We start from the raw sequence: 18,579 nt of genomic DNA, 5'->3' as shown, positions 1-18,579 counted from the left end.
ACCATTGATGAATACTACCTTATTTGGTTCACTCTTTTTGTTAACAATGCAGTGATGAACATTAGTTTTGGTGTTTTTTAGTTTGAATTTAACATGAAGTTCCTTTCAAGGTGGATTCTTTTAATTTGTGATAGTTTTTTATCTAATGAAATCATTTGAATTGAACTTATATATAACAGAAGTAGTAATACTTCTCATTTTTCATTTCATACTTAATTAGGAATTCAAAATATCTGTATAGTCTGCCAGTCTAGCAATACCCAAACTCACCCTCTATCAAATTCCCCTCACAGATATTTCCCACAAGTCGCACCTCAGCTGCAAAGATGCATTGAAGACGCCTGCAGGTGAGTGTTCTCACTAGTGCAGGATTTGGAGAGTTTGTGTGAGTGCGTGGTTGTGTGTTTAGGAAGTCAAGAGGGGTGGGTGGGGATGTATCAAGCAAGATGTGTTTGGATACAGTCTTTGCAAAATAGACTCAAGCAGCAGTAGCACTTGGAGCAGCTCTGTCCCAGGTGAGTTCAACTTTTGGCTCTCAGGAATTTTAAACAAATGTGTTTAGTGAGATCCTCCAAGATTAGAGTCTTGCCAGAATTTATTAGTTAAATGGACTTAACATTTTGGATGTTTGAAAGATAATTTCACTTCTTTTCATATTGGTAAATTGCATACTGTCTCTTTGTAATGATTCATTTGCACTAAACTGTAACTGTAGTTAAATGAGGACACTTACGGAATGTTTACAACATAACTCACAAAAGTGTTTGTTTTTTTTATAGCTTTAAATGGTATTTTACCAGCTTTTTACACAAATGTGCATTGTAGACATTTAAAGTGTGTCTTTTTGTGCAAAATCTCAATTCTGATCATTATATATAACTGCCAAGATCCACTTTGTGCATTCAATATTTAAAAATGTCAACCCTTTTCTATGTTTGGCCAGTGGTGAAGTGGGTGTGTCTGTGGGAAGCTCGTTGGCATTAGCCGTGTGTGATGATGACTGCAATCACTTTTCAATGACATCATACCTCACTATGTCACATTCATTCATTTAATTCCCGCACGACTTATCCTCTCAAGGGTCACGGGGCGGTGGAACCTATTCCAGCCAATTGTGGGGACTGCTCACTATTTTAGGAAATGTGGCATTTATGTTTCCATTTTATAGGAAACTGCAGACTGGTGAGTCACTAAGTCTGACTCTGTTAGCTTCTATGATGGCTTCATTGTCAAGAAAGCAGTGGACTGTTTTTTGCATACTTCTGCTCTGGAAGAGACAGGCAGGTATGACAACTCTTCAAATTTACTTTTATTTTAACTCAAAACAGTGAACACAACATTTAAACCTGCTATCCCACAGCTTCCAGTAAAGAAATACATTGTTCCGTGGCTCCAGTGGGGGAACATCACCCAGTTGAGGCTTTGCTGGAAAAGTTTGAAGCTGGCCCGGGATGTGCTGCTAGAGAAAGTGGAGCAAGGGAAACTCATGTCATTGCAGTGGGCAGAGTAACCAGCAACCCTGACAACATGGTTAGTATAGTAGTAATAATAGGGGTGATCCTAACCCTTTTGATTATCACGGCCATGTACGGTCTACATTATCCGCGATATTTGAAGAATTACTGTAATTGGCCATGCTTAGTACCCTGGTTTTGGTTCATTTGACCAAATGGACCCCACAAATATTAATGGTAATTTGACAAATTGGTTGACATTTATGCTTTAAAAAAAATAAATAACTGTGAACCATTTCTTCATTTAGGTAACAGTGCTGTTGAAGCCTTTGTCGCTGGGTCACTCAACTCGAAGGAAAGTTATTTTACTACTCAGCTCCAAGCACCCAATAAACTGGAGGCTGGAAGCGGAGAAACTGCCACAAGACTTTCCTGTGGTGGTAAAGGTCAGTATATATACCCTACTTAAACAAATTGAAGCCTTATTATTTCCAATTTTTCATGACCTTAGCATTACAGTCATGGTGCTTATCTTGTTTTTTTTAGGTATCCTCAAACTCCAGCGTACAGTCCCAGATGCTACGCCTGCTTGTCCGGCCCCTACGTTGGCTCCCTTTCCGTGCACGTGCTCTTTACCGATGGACTATGAAACACCATGGCAACTTCTCCTCTTTGACTCATGTTACCCACGGAAATCGAGTTTATGTCCGACTAGGAGAAGGTGAGCTGCTGGAGAACCAAAAGTGACATTTTTGGGAGAGCTTTTTGAAATTTTATTCTATAAGAAACTAAGAACAAACATAAGTAAAAATAACAATAGTGAAATAGAAATCAAAAGGCCAAATAGGCATCTGTTAACACTTTCACATAACTCTGGTCTAATAAAAACAACAAAACAGTATCTGAAATTGAATTTATCTCCTCCCTGACAGATCTGGCACTGCCTCATGTGTGCCATCTTAAGTCATTGTTTCTCTCCAATAACTACATGAGCTCAGACTTGCAACCACAGGACGTGCAAGGCTGCACACATTTGATACCAACAGAAAACAACCCGCAGGTCCATGTGATCAAACTCCATTCAGCAGGATCAGCACTATGTGGGTAAGGCTTGGCTTGGACACAACCGTTTGCGTCATTTATAGAACAGTAGACTTGACTGAATCAAAGATCATTAAAGATGTCTGTTCCAGCTCTCTTCAGGTGGAGGTGATTGTTTCACTCGTGCGACCCCCAGACGGTTTTTGGAGTCCAAATGTGGTGCTCATTCTCAGCAGTTCGGTGCCAGTAAACTGGGCCATTGTTGCTCATGATGTCCAGGGTCACATCTTTATTCATGTAAGTGTGAGCTCTTTTTTTTATCCTGCAGAAAATTAAAGTACAATTTTGAAAAATTGACACTGACACTGTCAATATAAAAAAAACACATTTGTTTATTAAAGATATCAAAAATAATCTAAAAATTGATGAAGATATGCATACCCATTTTAATAATTTTACATAATTTTGAGCTAAAATCAAGCAGTACATTAATATTATGGAAGATTTTAACATGTGATTTCAATCTAACCGAATCATTTTTTTTCTATGACATTAAATGAGCCTATAGTTGGCTGGGATAGGCTCCAGCACTGCCGTCACTCTTGTGATAACAAGTAGAATGGAAAATGAAATAATTAAATGGGTTACTACTATTTGTGCTCTTTGCAAGTCCTCTCAATTTTTGCCCATGTGTGTCTTTTGTGCAGTCCTCTAACAGTGTTTCCCCACCCTTCCCTCCTGAGCCTGAACTGACTCTGACTACTACGCTAATCCCTGATCTGTCCAGTGTACCGGACCTTCTTTTATGGGTTAAAGAGAATGGCTACAATGTGACTTCGTACACAGAAGCCGACCAGGCCAATCGCTTTGTAATTCGGCTGGCTGGGACAAAAACTGGTCAGGAAAATATTTGTGTCTTTCCCATTTACGTGATATCTTTCCTCAACTTTGAATGATTTTAATGACGAGGACAAAATACAATACATGATCACTCTGTTTTACAATATTTATATTTTAGATGGAGTGACAACAATGAGGCCTAAATGGCATCAAGAACGCCATCTGAGAAGACGGCTCAATGGAGATCGTGTAGACGGAGGTCGAGACAGTTTGACAGTGGAGTGTGAAAATGGACGCCTCAGCGTGGCAGTGGACCAACATGCCCTGCAGGTCGTTAACCCAGGGTTACTCAAACTACCCTTTTATCTCATTTGTCATTTTTTCCACCAAAGCACCAATGAAACAAACAGTCACCACTAATTTAGTTTTGGGCTTTGAAATAATACCAATTCTTACAAGTGTTGAAAAAATACCATAAATGCAAATTTAATGACTTTCCAGTAATATGAAGTCAATCATATTATTGTTTAATGTATTCCACTAATTCTTTTGCAGAATTTGTCCATGCATGTTTCTGCTGTAACTTTGCGGGACCCGGCATGCCAGGCTCATTTCAATGGGAGTCATTTCCTTTTGGTGTTCCCGGTCATTTCCTGCGGGACTGAAGGACAACTTCTGGGACAAACTAAACGGGTGCAATACAAAAACAGGGTGAGCTGAATAGCTATTTATGGTCTAATTACATCTATTGCTAAAGGGACAACAATTAACACTTTTGGCATTGACAGTGTTAAATGTCCAATTCATTTTGACTCGGAGGGACAAAGAAATATTTGTTGGCTTTAATTTTTTGGCTTGACACTGTAGGTGGCTATAATGTGGGAATTTTACAGCATATTGCTCTCTTCTCTTATCACTGGTCAGGTTCTGTTATGGAAAAAACTGCCTCATCGCTTGTTGCCACACAACCAGACTGCTTGGACATCCAGAGGTTCGCTCAGCATACCTGTGAGAAAACTGCTTGTTCTTATTTTTATTGTATATAATTTTTTCATAGTGGTCACATGGGACATCCAATTTATTTTGACTTTATTGGGCGAATTCATGAAGGGGCCATGTTTTATGGCAATCTTCTCAGTTTAGATGATTATTATTCTTTTCTTCATAAGATAATGTATTTTAAACAATAAGTGTTTTAAAAGAAATTGCATAATCAGAATTAGGATCTCTTTTTGGGTCAATTAGAAATTTTAAATGTTAACTTTGTGGACTCGATCAACCCAAATTATGATGTTCATGTACATGAATGGCAGAAAATGAGTTAATTTTATTCCCCCAGTTCAGCTGCATAGACGACGTCGCCATCCTGCCTCAACTAACTCCCGATGATAATATCAGTAGTTCTCAGGCGCCCTTCCCTGATCCTGGACCAATCCATTTCTCCACCCCCAGACACAAATCTGGACCTTTGCTATTTTTGAAGCTTTTTGTCACTGAGAGCTTCAAACAACGGCGCGTCGGACCCTGTGTCATTGCAGCAGACCAGCGTGTTTATGTCGAGGTGGCTTTTTCCATTTCATATTTCCTTTTACCTCATTTTGGGCACATCATTTTTTTTCTGTAACACAATTTAACACAAGATAACTCAGCAAGACACAGTTTAAAAATATTAATTTAAAATACACAAAAATACATTAACTTTGACTTAGAACTTCCCTTAAAAAGTATTCCTGAGTCTGCCTTTTTTCCTTATTTGTTTTTTTTCTTCCTCTACTGCAGATTTCAGCCATTGGATCCTTCTTAGACAATGCTGAGGTGAAGTCATGTGTTGTTTCACCTCTGTCAGACCCCAAAAAGTCTGCTTTCTGGACACTCATAAGTAATGCCTGTCCTGCAGACCCCTCAGTTACATTTATACATGCAAAAGATGAGGAGGAGACAGAAGATACTAATGAGCAGGAAGAATCTAATGAAGACACACATGAAGATGAAAAAGGTGACAAGAGCAGCAGTGATGAAGATGAAGAAGGTGTGTCCTTTCATTCAAAGCCCAGAAGACAAGGATCTTCCAGGAGGAAAACAATGTTACAGCCATTAAGATTTAGTTTTATACTACGTCCAGTCTACAACGTCTCAATCCAGTTTCTTCACTGCAGCCTTCATCTTTGTGTCTCTGACGAGTCAACAAAGGACCCCATAAGAAAAAGTGAAACGAAAGAATGTCCAGATGGTAAACATATCCCTCCACTTGGGTCCAGGACGCCAGGACAAAAGGTACAGAAGAAGGTGTCACACAAATTAATACCTTTATGTAATATTTGGCAAAACACTTTCAATTGTCATATCATGTGACACATTTGTGCCAGATAAAATCCTTGAAAAAAAATTGTATGATGTTTTAAAATGATCAAAAACACTTTCTTCTTTCTACTTGAATTGCAGTGTGTGGTTAGAAACCTCTCCCGGCCTATGGTTATCACCCAATCGACGAGCACAGTGAAAAATAAAGCATGGAAGCCCACCAAAGTCCTACAAACAAGGAAGGAATCACCTTTGCAAGATGTGTAATGCAGTTGTTATGGCTTGGCTGTGATCCATCTACAGTTTACAGGTAATAATAATCAGCTCAATGTAAATGTGTGCAGTGAAATATGCTTTGAAAAGCGTTAACCTTACATTGAGCATTTTTGTTTGGTAATTTAAAGAAATATTTAATTAAAAAAAGCCATTAAGTATAGACATCCAATTCATTTAAGCCAGAAGGGCTACCTGTAAAAACTCGACTTTCCGTGCCATTCCCGGTGCTAGATGTCCAATCCATTTTGACTGGGAGGAGCAAAACAAACTGGATGTATAGCCAACCCAATGAATCCCTTTATAAAGGCTTTGTGCAATTTTCTAACTAAAATGCGGATGTCTAAAGTTATCACATTGATTGGTTTGACTTGTGCATTCATCAAAACGTAACAAAACTGAGCAATTTGTTTGTTACTACCCTACAAATTGATGCTCCTTTTTTCTAATAAATTGAAAAAATAAGGAAAAGTGACTAAAAAGTATTTATTATTTTCAAAAAAATAACATAATGGCACACTGAAAGAAAATAAATCAATAATTTTGCTAATGAAATTACATTGTTATGTACTACATAGCTTTTAAATCACTGATAAAACAATGTATTACTTCTACTATGCCAATGTGTGCAAAAGAAGAAAAAAAACTCTAGCTGAAAGAATAAATGCCTATTTTATTTTACCCTATTATATTACTCAGTCTACTTCTATAAAAGACATCAGTTCTAAGAATATAACACCTCCTTAGCTACATGGATTCTCTTGGTGGCGCTGTAGGTCGACCTTACGTAGGAAACTGTGGTGACAGAGGGGACAAGTGAACATTTGGTGGCCCTCGTGTTTCCTGCTGTGGGTGATGAGGTTGGAGCTTTGACTGAATCCTCGACCGCACACCTTGCATATGTGTGGTTTCTCACCTGAGTGCATATTAAGTGGGCAAGTCACATCTGACTGCATATCAGACACTTACCACACTATAATCTATCATGGCTACTCACCTGTGTGTATAAAGGTATGTTTCTTCATGTCTGACTTCTGGTGGAACCTTTTACCACAGTATTGGCAAGGGTAAGGTCTCGTGTCGGAGTGGATGAGCAAATGTGTGGACAGTGTAGAAGAGCGCTTGAACATCTTTCCGCACACATTACAGCCAAAGTTGCGTGCCTGTAATCAGGAGAGATCATGCAAAACATGACTGTGTATTAAAAATGCTTTCTATAGATTATTACCTTTGCTTTGCCATAACTTTCCATTTTGGTGAAAGTCATTGAGGACATTCCTGGGTTTGGAGAACTCATCAGAGGGAAGAGAGGAAATGTGTTTGTTCTGGCATGAGCCTGCAGATTGACTTCTGAAAGAGACTGAGGTGGAAAAATTAATATGGATCAACCTTTGTGACAAACTCTTAAAATTATCAAGTACACACTCCACTAGATGGAGTAGTAGTAGTGATTGGGATTTGTGTTAAGCATCAATTAAATGTGCTAAAAGGAAATTTGATACAATGATTACTCAACATTCATCCATGTATAATGCGGTCTGCTGGTGTTTGATAAAAATTGAAGTATTTTAGTTGCAGCTTATAGTGCAGAAAACACGGTAGGACAGATAACACCTGGTGTAAATTACTAAGAAAGATGGTTGTGATTGAAAATCCTAAAAAGGGGTGATAACTATCAGTTTATTTTTCTAAAAGTTTTGACTGGGAATTGAAGCTGAATCAACATGAATGACACAAAATGAACAGTAAGTCAACCCATTACCCAAAATTATCAGGAGATGAACCTGGAAATGCCCCAAAATATATGTAGGAAGATAATAATAACTATTAATACTAATGAGAACAATAAAATTAAGTTTCATAAATTATCTACTACTACTATTGTAGTTTCTGTAGTACCTTATCACAGAGAGGACATTGGATGAATGGAGAGCTGAGGTCTGGATATGATGTGCGGTGGAGTAACATTAAGACCAGCCTCTCCAGCTGTCGCTCTCTGTGAGATGTTTGATTTCCTTCTGCTGAGAAGAATCCAGAACTGCATTAGTATTGTTTGCTTTGGTTCTTCCAGGAAGGAGAACGTTTGAAAATGCTATGGTTCAGTTTTTCGCCCCCTTGGTAGCTCTATTTTCTTTCCAGCAATAAAATATTATTAACATGGTTACCTGAATCAGATGAATTGAGGTTCCTTGAAAGATAACTCTGATTTTTACATGGAGAATTGCGTTCAGATAGAATTTTTTGAGGAAAAATACATGGCACATCTTCAAGGCCTCGTCCATCTTGGTCCATGGGCTGACCTTTACCAGAGTGAGCTTCATTTTGCTGTTTATAAAGCTCCTTAGATGGGAAAGTGTGGTGAGTCTTTTTACTCCTCACGAGAAATGACCGCGGCATGACATAACCTGCAGAAACCAGACAAGATTTTTCGCAATCTCCGTTAAACACCTGTGAGTGTATGTTCGTTTGAAATGCCAAAACTTGAGGTTTCCGACCAAACCCGAACACCTGTTCTTGCAATTGTTATCCTATGTACTTTTACCACAATGTAGCTGCACAACTGCTGCTATGAGAATTATTTTTACTGTTTTCTGTTAACTGAAGACGCCCTATTTGGAAATGTACCAAAACAGGAAAGGCACCTTTCATTAAAAATGGCCAAACCTGAATTTATTTAATTCCATTTTTATTTAAAAATGGCTGCAAATGATCACTGCGAAATTCCAAATCTAAACAACAATGGAAGGTGAAGTGAGGGCTGCAATAATTTTTTGAAATAATTAATTTGCAAATGAATCATCATATATTTAAAGCACAGGAATAGATATTTGCATGTCACTGTATTTATGGTTTACTTATACATTCATTTTCTATAGTTTACTGATTTACAATGTTTAATGAACAAAAACATTTTACTTTTGCAGACCAAAAAAGAAGAATACGGCGAACCAGATCTGGACCTTTGTTATCAAATACTCTTTATAAAAATTACTTGAATGGTACAATAATCGGACATTTCTATAATATTTAAAAAGATATTACTGTACTACAAAAAGGACTTCTAGCTTCTTACCTTTGTGAAGATCACTGTCAAGTGCAATCCTTGCATTGTCGGTTACTGTACGTCCTCTTTTCTCCTCCCAACACACATCTGCGGAAGACACACGTTTGAATTTGCTTATGAAAAGATGATTTATATCTCTGTTGAAAACAATTGGCCTCCAAAATTTGTGAATTCATGAATAATTCCCATCTTTTCAAACAGAATGTGCGTAATATGTTTTTATGGATCGATCACTTATGGTTTGGTTATAAATCTACAATAATTGTGGGGAGAACAGCTAATATTAAAATCTATATAAGTACAAATGGGGAGGAAAAAAAAAAACAATTGACCCATGGCAACAAAAAAAGTATATGAGAATATAGCTTGCAATATGATAATTTAAATACATTTAAATATGGGAATTCACTTTGGTCTAAAATTACCAGCTCTCGTACAGTTTTACCTGATTCATATATTTCACACGTTAAAAAAATTGGCAAAATCAAGGAAGTCTCATTATTTTTGACAAAAACAAAACATCCTCAGATTGACCCAAATCCCCAAAATAATCACAAAGTGACCCAAAAATCAACAATGTGACCCTTAACTGCCCCAAAACAATAGGAATGCCAAAAATGAACAGAAACATATCAAAATATACAAGGAGTGATTTTTTGTTAGTTTGTTGCAAATACAGGTTCTAATCGTAAGACTGCAGACTAATTATTAACATAAAATTGTATATGTATAAACACACATGTGCACACACAAAACTGCTAGTGGTGGCTCTGTGGTTTCAAGAGATTGCTGTCAAAATGTGTGATGCCACTTTCCCACAGCCAACACCTTTTATTTCTCTGACACCCACACAGCAATTTCCTCACCACTTTTTATCCCTTTTTTTATTAACTACTTATAGATTATTCATTCCTGTGAGAATGGAAACTTGATCATATTTTTCAAGATGAAATACTACATGGTAGTTCAAAGATAACCAGGTTTGATAGTTGAACAGAATGTAATACCAACATATGGGTATATTTAGTTAGCCATGGGAACTTCACCCACCTCTCAATACTACACTGTCACACACCCCTCACTGAACAGGAAACAAATATATTGTTGATGACTTTTCACTTGTTGCTGCAGAAGCAGATGGCATCAGTATCATGTTATAAATTATAATAATATACATGTAACATATTAGTGATAAACATTCATATTCTAGTCATTGTAGTACTAGTTTCCAAACACAAGTAATTTGAAATAAAATAAGATCATGCAGTGGTTTGCATTTGATGAATGGGTAAAAGTGCTCCCTTAAAAAATCAATTTTCTTATCTAAATGGGTTCCACTAAAATATGACTTTAATAGTAGGATTGAAAAAGTGAAAATCATGGTGTACTTTATTCATATACACATATATGTGTGTTAAGTATATGTATGTGTCCGCTCAAAACTTTTAAGGTTGAATTGTATTAAAGCACTTGTAAATTCATGAACCACATGGCCATGTCATCTTAACATTGTCCACAGTGCGGCGCTGTTACTCTGCAATAATGGAACAGAATGTGCTAGTGGTAGTACAATACTTTGAATTAGAAGTAAATGTTAATATATAGTAGCCCGAGCAATCACAAATATAGGTAACAGTATATATGTTGTGTGTGGAATGAAAACTCATTGGCCGATATTGACAGTTAAACGTCCAGTTAAATTAGATTAAACACGCACACAATACGAATGTGATCTTTTCGCACCACCCACAGGAAGCGACGCAACTTCCTGCATCAGCAAACTGACCAATAACAGCAAGGTAAATTTCTTTTCAGCCAATCAAAGGCGAAAGAAACTCCCCCATGTGACAGTTTCGCGGGAAAATACACAGAAAAAGTTCAGTTTGCCGCGTACAGAGTCAGCAGCGTCTTTGTTTGCACGAGTTGACTAACGTGCGAGATTTTCTTTCGTTAAGAAGCCACAAAGTAGTAGTAACATGTCTGGTTTTGACGATCCTGGAATCTACTACAGCGACAGCTTCGGAGGTGAAGGACATGGTCCAGATGAAGGGGGCCATAAACGGATTCAGATCAAGAAACGCTTTCGTGAATTTCTCCGGCAGTTCCGAGTGGGAACCGACCGCACTGGCTTTACATATAAGTACAGGTTAGTGTGCAAACTTAAAATCCATATTCTTAAAAGAAAAAAATACACGATTATACATAATTCATTTATTGATGCAACAGATTAAGCAGTCTATCTAAAAAAAATTGAAACTCATGCAACACGTTCAAAAAATTCCTCTTGATCTATCTGCGTTAATATCTGTCATAAATAAACTCATTAATTTCCATTGACGTTGTTGGACGTCCAATCCATTTGGTCTGTGATTGGCCGATTTCTGCCAACTTCCCCGTCCAGAAGAATTGGACATCTCATACATAAAAACAATTAAGGGTAAAACACATTTTAAAGTTCTATTTCCTAACACTACCTCTGATAGATGATGCTTGGTATATGCCACAACCACACTGCTAGATACTTAATTCCACACCATATACATTGAATTTTATAACTTTCAAAATATTGGAACATTTTGAAATAGTGTCCTACATTAAATTTATTTATACAGCATCCTTATTTATTTTCAGAATCACACTGTTCATTGCCTTGCTTTTGTTCTCTTCATTGTAGAGATGATTTGAAAAGACACTACACCCTTGGAGAGTACTGCATTGAGGTGGAGATGGAGGACCTGGCCAGCTTTGACGAGGATCTGTCTGATTGTCTATACAAACTGCCCTCAGACAATCTCCCTCTGGTAAAAACAAAATTATATTTAAAATATATATATAGAAATGTCCAAATATAACCAGACATTAAGTAAGATTAAACCTTTAAATCTGACAACTGTAACAGTTAGAGGAGGCTGCTAAGGAGGTAGCCGATGAGGTGACTCGTCCTCGTCCTGCCGGAGAAGAGACTATTCAAGACATTCAAGTCATGCTAAAGAGTGATGCACATCAGGCTTCTATTCGCAGCTTGAAGGTAAAACACAACACCTCTCATAGTCTTATTCCTTTATTGATTATTAATATTTGTTTATTTTGTCTTCTGCAGTCGGAGCAGGTGTCTCGACTTGTAAAAGTACATGGCATCATCATCTCAGCGACCCCGGTGAAGGCCAAGGCCACCAAAGTCTGTCTGAAATGTCGTAGTTGTCAACATCTCATCAGCAACATCTCTCTGCCTCCTGGTCTGCAGGGATACGCACTTCCTCGCAAATGCCCCAAGTAAGCATAACTAGAGGTGGAAAATAATAGCACATCTTGTAGGTTTTTGAAACAAACTATCAAACTTTTTCCATAGTGATAGCACTGCTAGAGTGAAGTGCCCCGTGGACCCCTTTTTCATCATCCCAGACCGCTGCGTTTGTGTTGATTTTCAAACGCTCCGACTGCAAGAAGCTCCTGATGATGTACCACATGGAGAAATGCCTCGCCATCTTCAGCTTTTCTGTGACAGGTAAGAAGAAAAAAAATCTAAATATTATATATAAAAGGGTCCGGCCCACGTGAAATCAAGTTGACGTTAAAGCGGCCCACGAACCAACTGTCTGACACCATTGGTCTATATGTTACTAGAAGTTATGTAACTGCAGTGAAACAAATAAGTGACAATGAAAAAGAGACTGCAACAAAATACAAGCAGAGCAAAATGTAGAACAATATAGCAGAAGAAGAAAGTAGTTTTAAACTCGTGCAGTAACTTAATATTGCAAACTCAATTTGCCCACTGCATCCCGTGCACGGCAAGGCACTGATTTACTAAAACTTCCCTTTTCTTTAGGTACTTGTGTGACCGTGTGGTACCTGGAAACAGAGTAACCATCATGGGCATCTACTCCATCAAGAAGACGGCTGCTCCCAAGTCCAAGGGCAGAGAGAAGAGTTCTGGCGTGGGGATCCGTGCATCCTACCTGAGAGTGGTTGGCATCCAAGTTGATACAGAAGGGGCAGGTAAAGGAAAATTTGTGACTTGCACCTCTCTCTCCTTCCGGATCACGTAAAGATGACAAATATTTCTGTCCCTTTACAGGTCGTGGTGCAACTGGATCGGTGACTCCACAAGAAGAGGAGGAGCTTAGATCATTGGCCGCTTCTGCAGATGTTTACACTTCCCTTGCTCGCTCTGTTGCGCCCTCAATTTACGGCAGTGAGGATCTCAAAAAGGCTATCACGTGTCTGTTGTTTGGAGGTTCAAGAAAGAGGTGAGCCAATTGTGTCAGAATATAAATTACTGCTTGATAAATCAATTTCATCAGTTTTTTTATTCCATTTTACTGCAGATAGTTCCAAAAGTATTTTTAAATGAAATCTGAGGGTTTTATAAATTTACAGAAGTTTTACACTTAGTTGTATGTTACTTTTTTTATCATTTGAAATATATTTTTTAAACCTTGGTGTCCAAATACATAGACATTTTAGCTCGAGTAGGCCACTAGTGCGCTTTACATCACCTATAATGTGATGCCCAGTTCACATACAGTATGTGGATGCTATGTCTAAATTGTATTTGATTGTAATTGATTTTTATTTCAGACAATATCACCCAGTCTAACCTAATTCTCACCATCCTTGCACTCGCTTTTTTTTTTTTTTTTAGGTTGCCTGATGGTCTCACTCGCAGGGGCGATATCAATCTTCTCATGCTGGGTGATCCTGGGACAGCCAAATCTCAGTTGCTCAAATTTGTGGAGCGATGCTCACCCGTTGGGGTAATTATCACACACACAAATTCTCATGAGAACAATATCTAAAGTCAATAGCATAAAATTTAAATATAACCCTTTGCTTTTAAAAGTAAATGGTGGCGTATTCAACAAATTACGGGGACTGCTCTTTCACACACACAGGTTTATACCTCAGGAAAGGGTAGCAGTGCGGCTGGTCTGACTGCCTCTGTTTTGAGAGACCCGACTACTCGTGGGTTTATCATGGAGGGAGGCGCTATGGTTCTGGCTGATGGTGGTGTTGTCTGTATTGACGAATTTGACAAGGTAAGATCGACATTTTTATGTCAGTGTCAGCTTGTGCTATTAATATAGTTGAGGAGTAGGTAGTGTGGACTCAAATCACAGTTGTTATATAGCATTCCACCTGTTAGCTTTAAAAGCCATGTCTTAATTTACAATTTGAAACTTAAATGTCTGTTTTTGCAGATGCGGGAAGATGACAGAGTTGCCATCCATGAGGCCATGGAGCAACAGACCATCTCCATTGCTAAGGTAAATGACTTGACACTCAAAATTTGGCATTTTGGGTTTTGAAGCTCACAATTTTAATATTTGGAATACAAGAAAGGTGTAAATGACCAAAAATAAATGTGTATATTGGTATTTTCTTCATCATCTTTCCTCAGGCCGGCATCACCACCACTCTTAACTCTCGCTGCTCAGTGCTGGCTGCTGCCAATTCTGTGTTTGGTCGTTGGGATGACACCAAGGGGGAGGACAACATTGATTTCATGCCCACCATCTTGTCCCGATTCGACATGATCTTCATCATTAAGGACTTGCATGACCAGCAAAGGGACATGGTAAGGAATTTAGGTGTTCTCCTTTCCGTATACCAGAACCTCATTATCCAGCTTGATTACACAAAGTTAGCAATGTTTTTGTTCATTCAATTTTGGAAATTAACAGCACTCTTCTTTGGAAATGAATGTTTTATTCAAATTGATTTCCACTTTACATGACCTTTACGACTTCTGTTTCTCATTTTCTACTGTTGATATATCTTTTAGACATTGGCTCGTCACGTGATGAATGTTCATCTGAGTGCCCAAACCCAAACGGAAGGTGTTGAGGGGGAGATTCCACTGGGCACCTTTAAGAAGTACATTGCCTTTGCCAGAGCGTAAGTCTTGAAATTTTAAGCCTGGGATTGATTGACATGTTGTCTATACTAATTGTTAATGAAAATATTTTGGCCCTAAAATATTCTTGCAGGAAATGTGGCCCTCGTCTATCTGCTGCCGCCGCTGAGAAACTTAAAAACAGATATGTGCTTATGAGGAGTGGTGCAAGAGAGCATGAGAGAGAAAGTGACAAAAGAGCCTCTATCCCAATTACTGTCAGGTATGTTGCCTTTTGTCTTGTTTTTCCCCAAAAAATCATAGTTTTCAAATAATAGAATAACTAAAATGAAAGGGCATAGAAACCCAAGTCAAACAGGGAGTACCGACTTGCCTAAATCCATTGAAGATGCTAAATGTCCAATTCATTTGTACTAGGAGGGTTCATTCAGCAAATAAGTTGGATGACTGCCCTGTAAAAGGGTCAGCTTCCTTTTGTCTATTTGGTAACAAAAATAAAAAGCTCCTGATATTAAAAATACTTCTGCATGGCACTTGTTTTTCCTGTATTACAGGCAACTTGAGGCTGTGGTGCGAATTGCAGAGTCTTTGGCCAAGATGAAGCTGCAGGCTGTGGCTGGGGAGGAAGAAGTGGATGAAGCGCTGCGTCTCTTTCAAGTTTCCACTTTAGATGCTGCGCTCTCTGGCACTCTTTCAGGTGTGTTTTTAGCCAACCTTTTTGCATTTTAATCTGGTTCAATTTTCATCGAACTGTGCAATAATGTGAAGGTTTCTTTACGTTGCATTTTGTCACACAGGAGTTGAAGGATTTACCACTCAAGAGGACCAAGAAATGATTGCCCGCATTGAGAAGCAGTTAAAGAGACGCTTTGCAATCGGATCCCAGGTGTCAGAGCACAGTATTATACAAGACTTCACCAAACAGGTTAGTCTTAGGGTTAAAGAATGACCATATACATGTATGTATGTATGTATGTATGTATGCATGCATGCATACATTCTACATATAAAGTACAAATTAAAGTAAAAAGTAGTGAATTAAAAATTATAAAAATGAAATTTTAAAGAGGTACCAAAGTGTGCTAAGTATGATCTGGGAGTGAAAAGTGACAAAATAACATATACTACTGACTAATCATGTGGTGTGGTGGCCCAGTGGCTAAGTCATCAGTCTGCCACATCTTTGGTCCCCGGTTCGAATCCCAGTGCAGGCAAAGATTTTCCCACAATTGTTCAGGTAAAAGAATAAGTATTAATGTCTAAGTGTTTAACTGAATAAGTATTCAATAGTGGATGAAGCATTTTGTCCAAAAAATGACTAAGTGTTTCACCCCATTTCCTTGGATAAAACGTTTCAAGGTACAATAATGTGCTAAGTATGATCTGGGAGTGAAAAGTGACAAAATAACATATACTACTGGCTAATCATGTGGAGTGGTGGCCCAGTGGCTAAGTCATCAGTCTGCCAACTCTTTGGTCCCTGGTTCAATTCCCTGTGCAGGCAAAGATTTTCCCACAATTGTTCAGGTAAAAGTATAAGTATTAATGTCTAAGTGTTTAAGTGTATAAGTATTCAGTGGTGGATGAAGCATTTTGTCCAAAAAATGACTAAGTGTTTCACCCCATTTCCTTGGATGTAACGTTTCAACACCCTTGTATAAGTGGGGCACGAGTTGGTGTTGTGGGTTGCACACTCGCCTTTGCACCGAGAGAACGTGAGTTCGCTTCCCGGTGTCGGCGGTTCACTGACCAAGCAAGCGGTCGAGGGTCGGCCGAAGGCCGACCCGAGAACGCCTTTCGCACAGACAGGTCCATCAAGTGTCTTCCGAACTGCCGAAGGCAGTTCGGAATATAACCTTTTGCTGAAAAGTATGACTAAGTGTTTAATATAAATTTAAAAAGTTTTTTTTTTCTTCTTCTTATTCCATTTACTGACCTACATGGTGTAGTGATCAGCCAAAGGACGACAGCGGGAATTGAACCCGGGTCTCCCCGACGGGAGTCCGGTGAACTAACCTCTGCGCCAACCAAGTGACTACACTTTTCTTTGTAATCATTTGAGTATCTTTAGAAGAAGTCCAGAGAAACAAGCAAGTGAAAAAGTGTCACAACCGGGAATCGAACCCAGGTCTCCCCGACGGGAGTCCGGTGAACTAACCTCCGCGCCAACCAAGTGACTACACTTTTCTTTGTAATCATTTGAGTATCTTTAGAAGAAGTCCACAGAAACAACCAAGTGAAAAAGTGTCACAACCGGGAATCGAACCCAGGTCTCCCGGACAGGAGTCCAGTGAACAAACCTCTGCCCCACCAAGAGGCTACACTTTCCTTGGTCGTCATTTGAAGGTCTTGACTACAAATACACAGAAACAACTAAGGGAAAATGTTTACGACCAGGATTCGAACCCAGGCCTCCCACATGGGAGACGGGTGATTTAACCTCTGCACCACGAATCAGCCACTCTCGCCTTTGTTATTATTGGAAGGTCTTGACTACAAATACATAGAAACAACTAGCGTGTGTATGCATGTATGTATACATGCATATGTATGTATGCATGTATACAAGCATATGTACATACATGAATGTATGCATGTATACAAGCATATGTACATACATGAATGTATGCATGTAAATATATACATCCATATGTACATGCATGTATGAATGTATACATTCATACATTTATTCATGCATGCATGTATCTGCATGCATGCAAACATATGCATGTAGATGTGTTTGTATTTGTATATATAATAATTTATTGCGTATGTGTTGTGCAGAAATATCCTGACCATGCCATCTACAAAGTACTCCACCTGATGTTGAGGAGGGGTGAGCTTCAGCACCGCATGCAGAGGAAAGTACTTTACAGAGTAAAATAGATCATGTTTCTCTACTCTGTTACAAATATTGTATTTTGAGGTTTTGTTGATGGAAAAAAAGTCCTTTCATCTGTCCTGGGTAAGGCTTTGTGGTGCAAAAATAATGTAGAAAAGTTTTTTTTTTGTAGCACAAAATGGATTTTCACCCTGACTCGCGTGTATAAAAAGTCAATAAAATGTTGTTATCGCAAATGTTTCTTGGCCCTTTTATTCAATTTCCACATCTATATTTGCAAATACATGTATACATACATTCATATGTATATATGTATATATATATGTATATATATATATATATATATATATATATATATATATATATATATATATATATATATATATATATATATATATATATATATATATATATATATATATATATATATATATATATATATATATATATATATATATATATATATATATATATATATATATATATATATATATATATATATATATATATATATATATATATATATATATATATATATATATATATATATATATATATATATATATATATATATATATATATATATATAATATATATATATATATATATATATATATATATATATATATATATATATATATATATATATATATATATATATATATATATATATATATATATATATATATATATATATATATATATATATATATATATATATATATATATATATATATATATATATATATATATATATATATATATATATATATATATATATATATATATATATATATATATATATATATATATATATATATATATATATATATATATATATATATATATATATATATATATATATATATATATATATATATATATATATATATATAATATATATATA

At 37.2% G+C, this 18,579-nt stretch overlaps 3 protein-coding genes across 5 annotated transcripts; 2 read left to right on the top strand and 1 right to left on the bottom strand.

Annotated features, from left to right (window-relative positions):
- The first annotated feature begins 99 nt into the window (after positions 1 to 99).
- engl (endoglin, like) lies at positions 100 to 9,273 on the top strand. 3 transcript variants are annotated; one of them, XM_077734290.1, is made up of 14 exons: positions 100 to 347; positions 1,169 to 1,284; positions 1,361 to 1,530; positions 1,763 to 1,900; positions 2,001 to 2,175; positions 2,387 to 2,558; positions 2,648 to 2,792; positions 3,203 to 3,392; positions 3,514 to 3,665; positions 3,891 to 4,046; positions 4,260 to 4,343; positions 4,675 to 4,896; positions 5,115 to 5,609; positions 5,778 to 9,273. In XM_077734290.1, exons 2-14 carry the CDS (start codon positions 1,215 to 1,217, stop codon positions 5,901 to 5,903), a joined length of 2,295 nt encoding a protein of 764 aa, XP_077590416.1. In that variant the 5' UTR covers positions 100 to 347; positions 1,169 to 1,214; the 3' UTR covers positions 5,904 to 9,273. The 3 variants fall into 3 exon arrangements, with proteins under 3 accessions (XP_077590416.1, XP_077590415.1, XP_077590414.1); XM_077734289.1 differs by having other exon boundaries at positions 100 to 1,284; positions 5,778 to 5,946; positions 8,834 to 9,273; XM_077734288.1 differs by having other exon boundaries at positions 100 to 1,284.
- LOC144208630 (uncharacterized) lies at positions 6,423 to 9,309 on the bottom strand. The gene is made up of 7 exons (XM_077734570.1): positions 9,306 to 9,309; positions 8,983 to 9,060; positions 8,165 to 8,314; positions 7,809 to 7,930; positions 7,138 to 7,269; positions 6,907 to 7,072; positions 6,423 to 6,825 (listed from the first exon to the last, which is right to left on the bottom strand). The coding sequence occupies exons 1-7, from the start codon at positions 9,307 to 9,309 to the stop codon at positions 6,653 to 6,655; spliced, it is 825 nt and encodes a 274-aa protein (XP_077590696.1). The 3' UTR covers positions 6,423 to 6,652.
- A 1,533-nt stretch (positions 9,310 to 10,842) lies between these two features.
- Positions 10,843 to 17,908, top strand: mcm5 (minichromosome maintenance complex component 5). Its single transcript, XM_077733701.1, has 16 exons — positions 10,843 to 11,119; positions 11,648 to 11,774; positions 11,873 to 12,001; positions 12,074 to 12,246; positions 12,323 to 12,478; positions 12,803 to 12,972; positions 13,052 to 13,223; positions 13,619 to 13,730; positions 13,869 to 14,012; positions 14,175 to 14,240; positions 14,375 to 14,551; positions 14,759 to 14,871; positions 14,964 to 15,092; positions 15,385 to 15,527; positions 15,628 to 15,755; positions 17,615 to 17,908. Exons 1-16 carry the CDS (start codon positions 10,950 to 10,952, stop codon positions 17,714 to 17,716), a joined length of 2,211 nt encoding a protein of 736 aa, XP_077589827.1. The 5' UTR covers positions 10,843 to 10,949; the 3' UTR covers positions 17,717 to 17,908.
- Positions 17,909 to 18,579: the final 671 nt, after the last annotated feature.

This window comes from Stigmatopora nigra, chromosome 15 (genome assembly GCF_051989575.1).
Source record: "Stigmatopora nigra isolate UIUO_SnigA chromosome 15, RoL_Snig_1.1, whole genome shotgun sequence".
Lineage (NCBI taxonomy): Eukaryota > Metazoa > Chordata > Actinopteri > Syngnathiformes > Syngnathidae > Stigmatopora > Stigmatopora nigra.
This window is presented reverse-complemented; position numbering and strand designations above follow the sequence as displayed.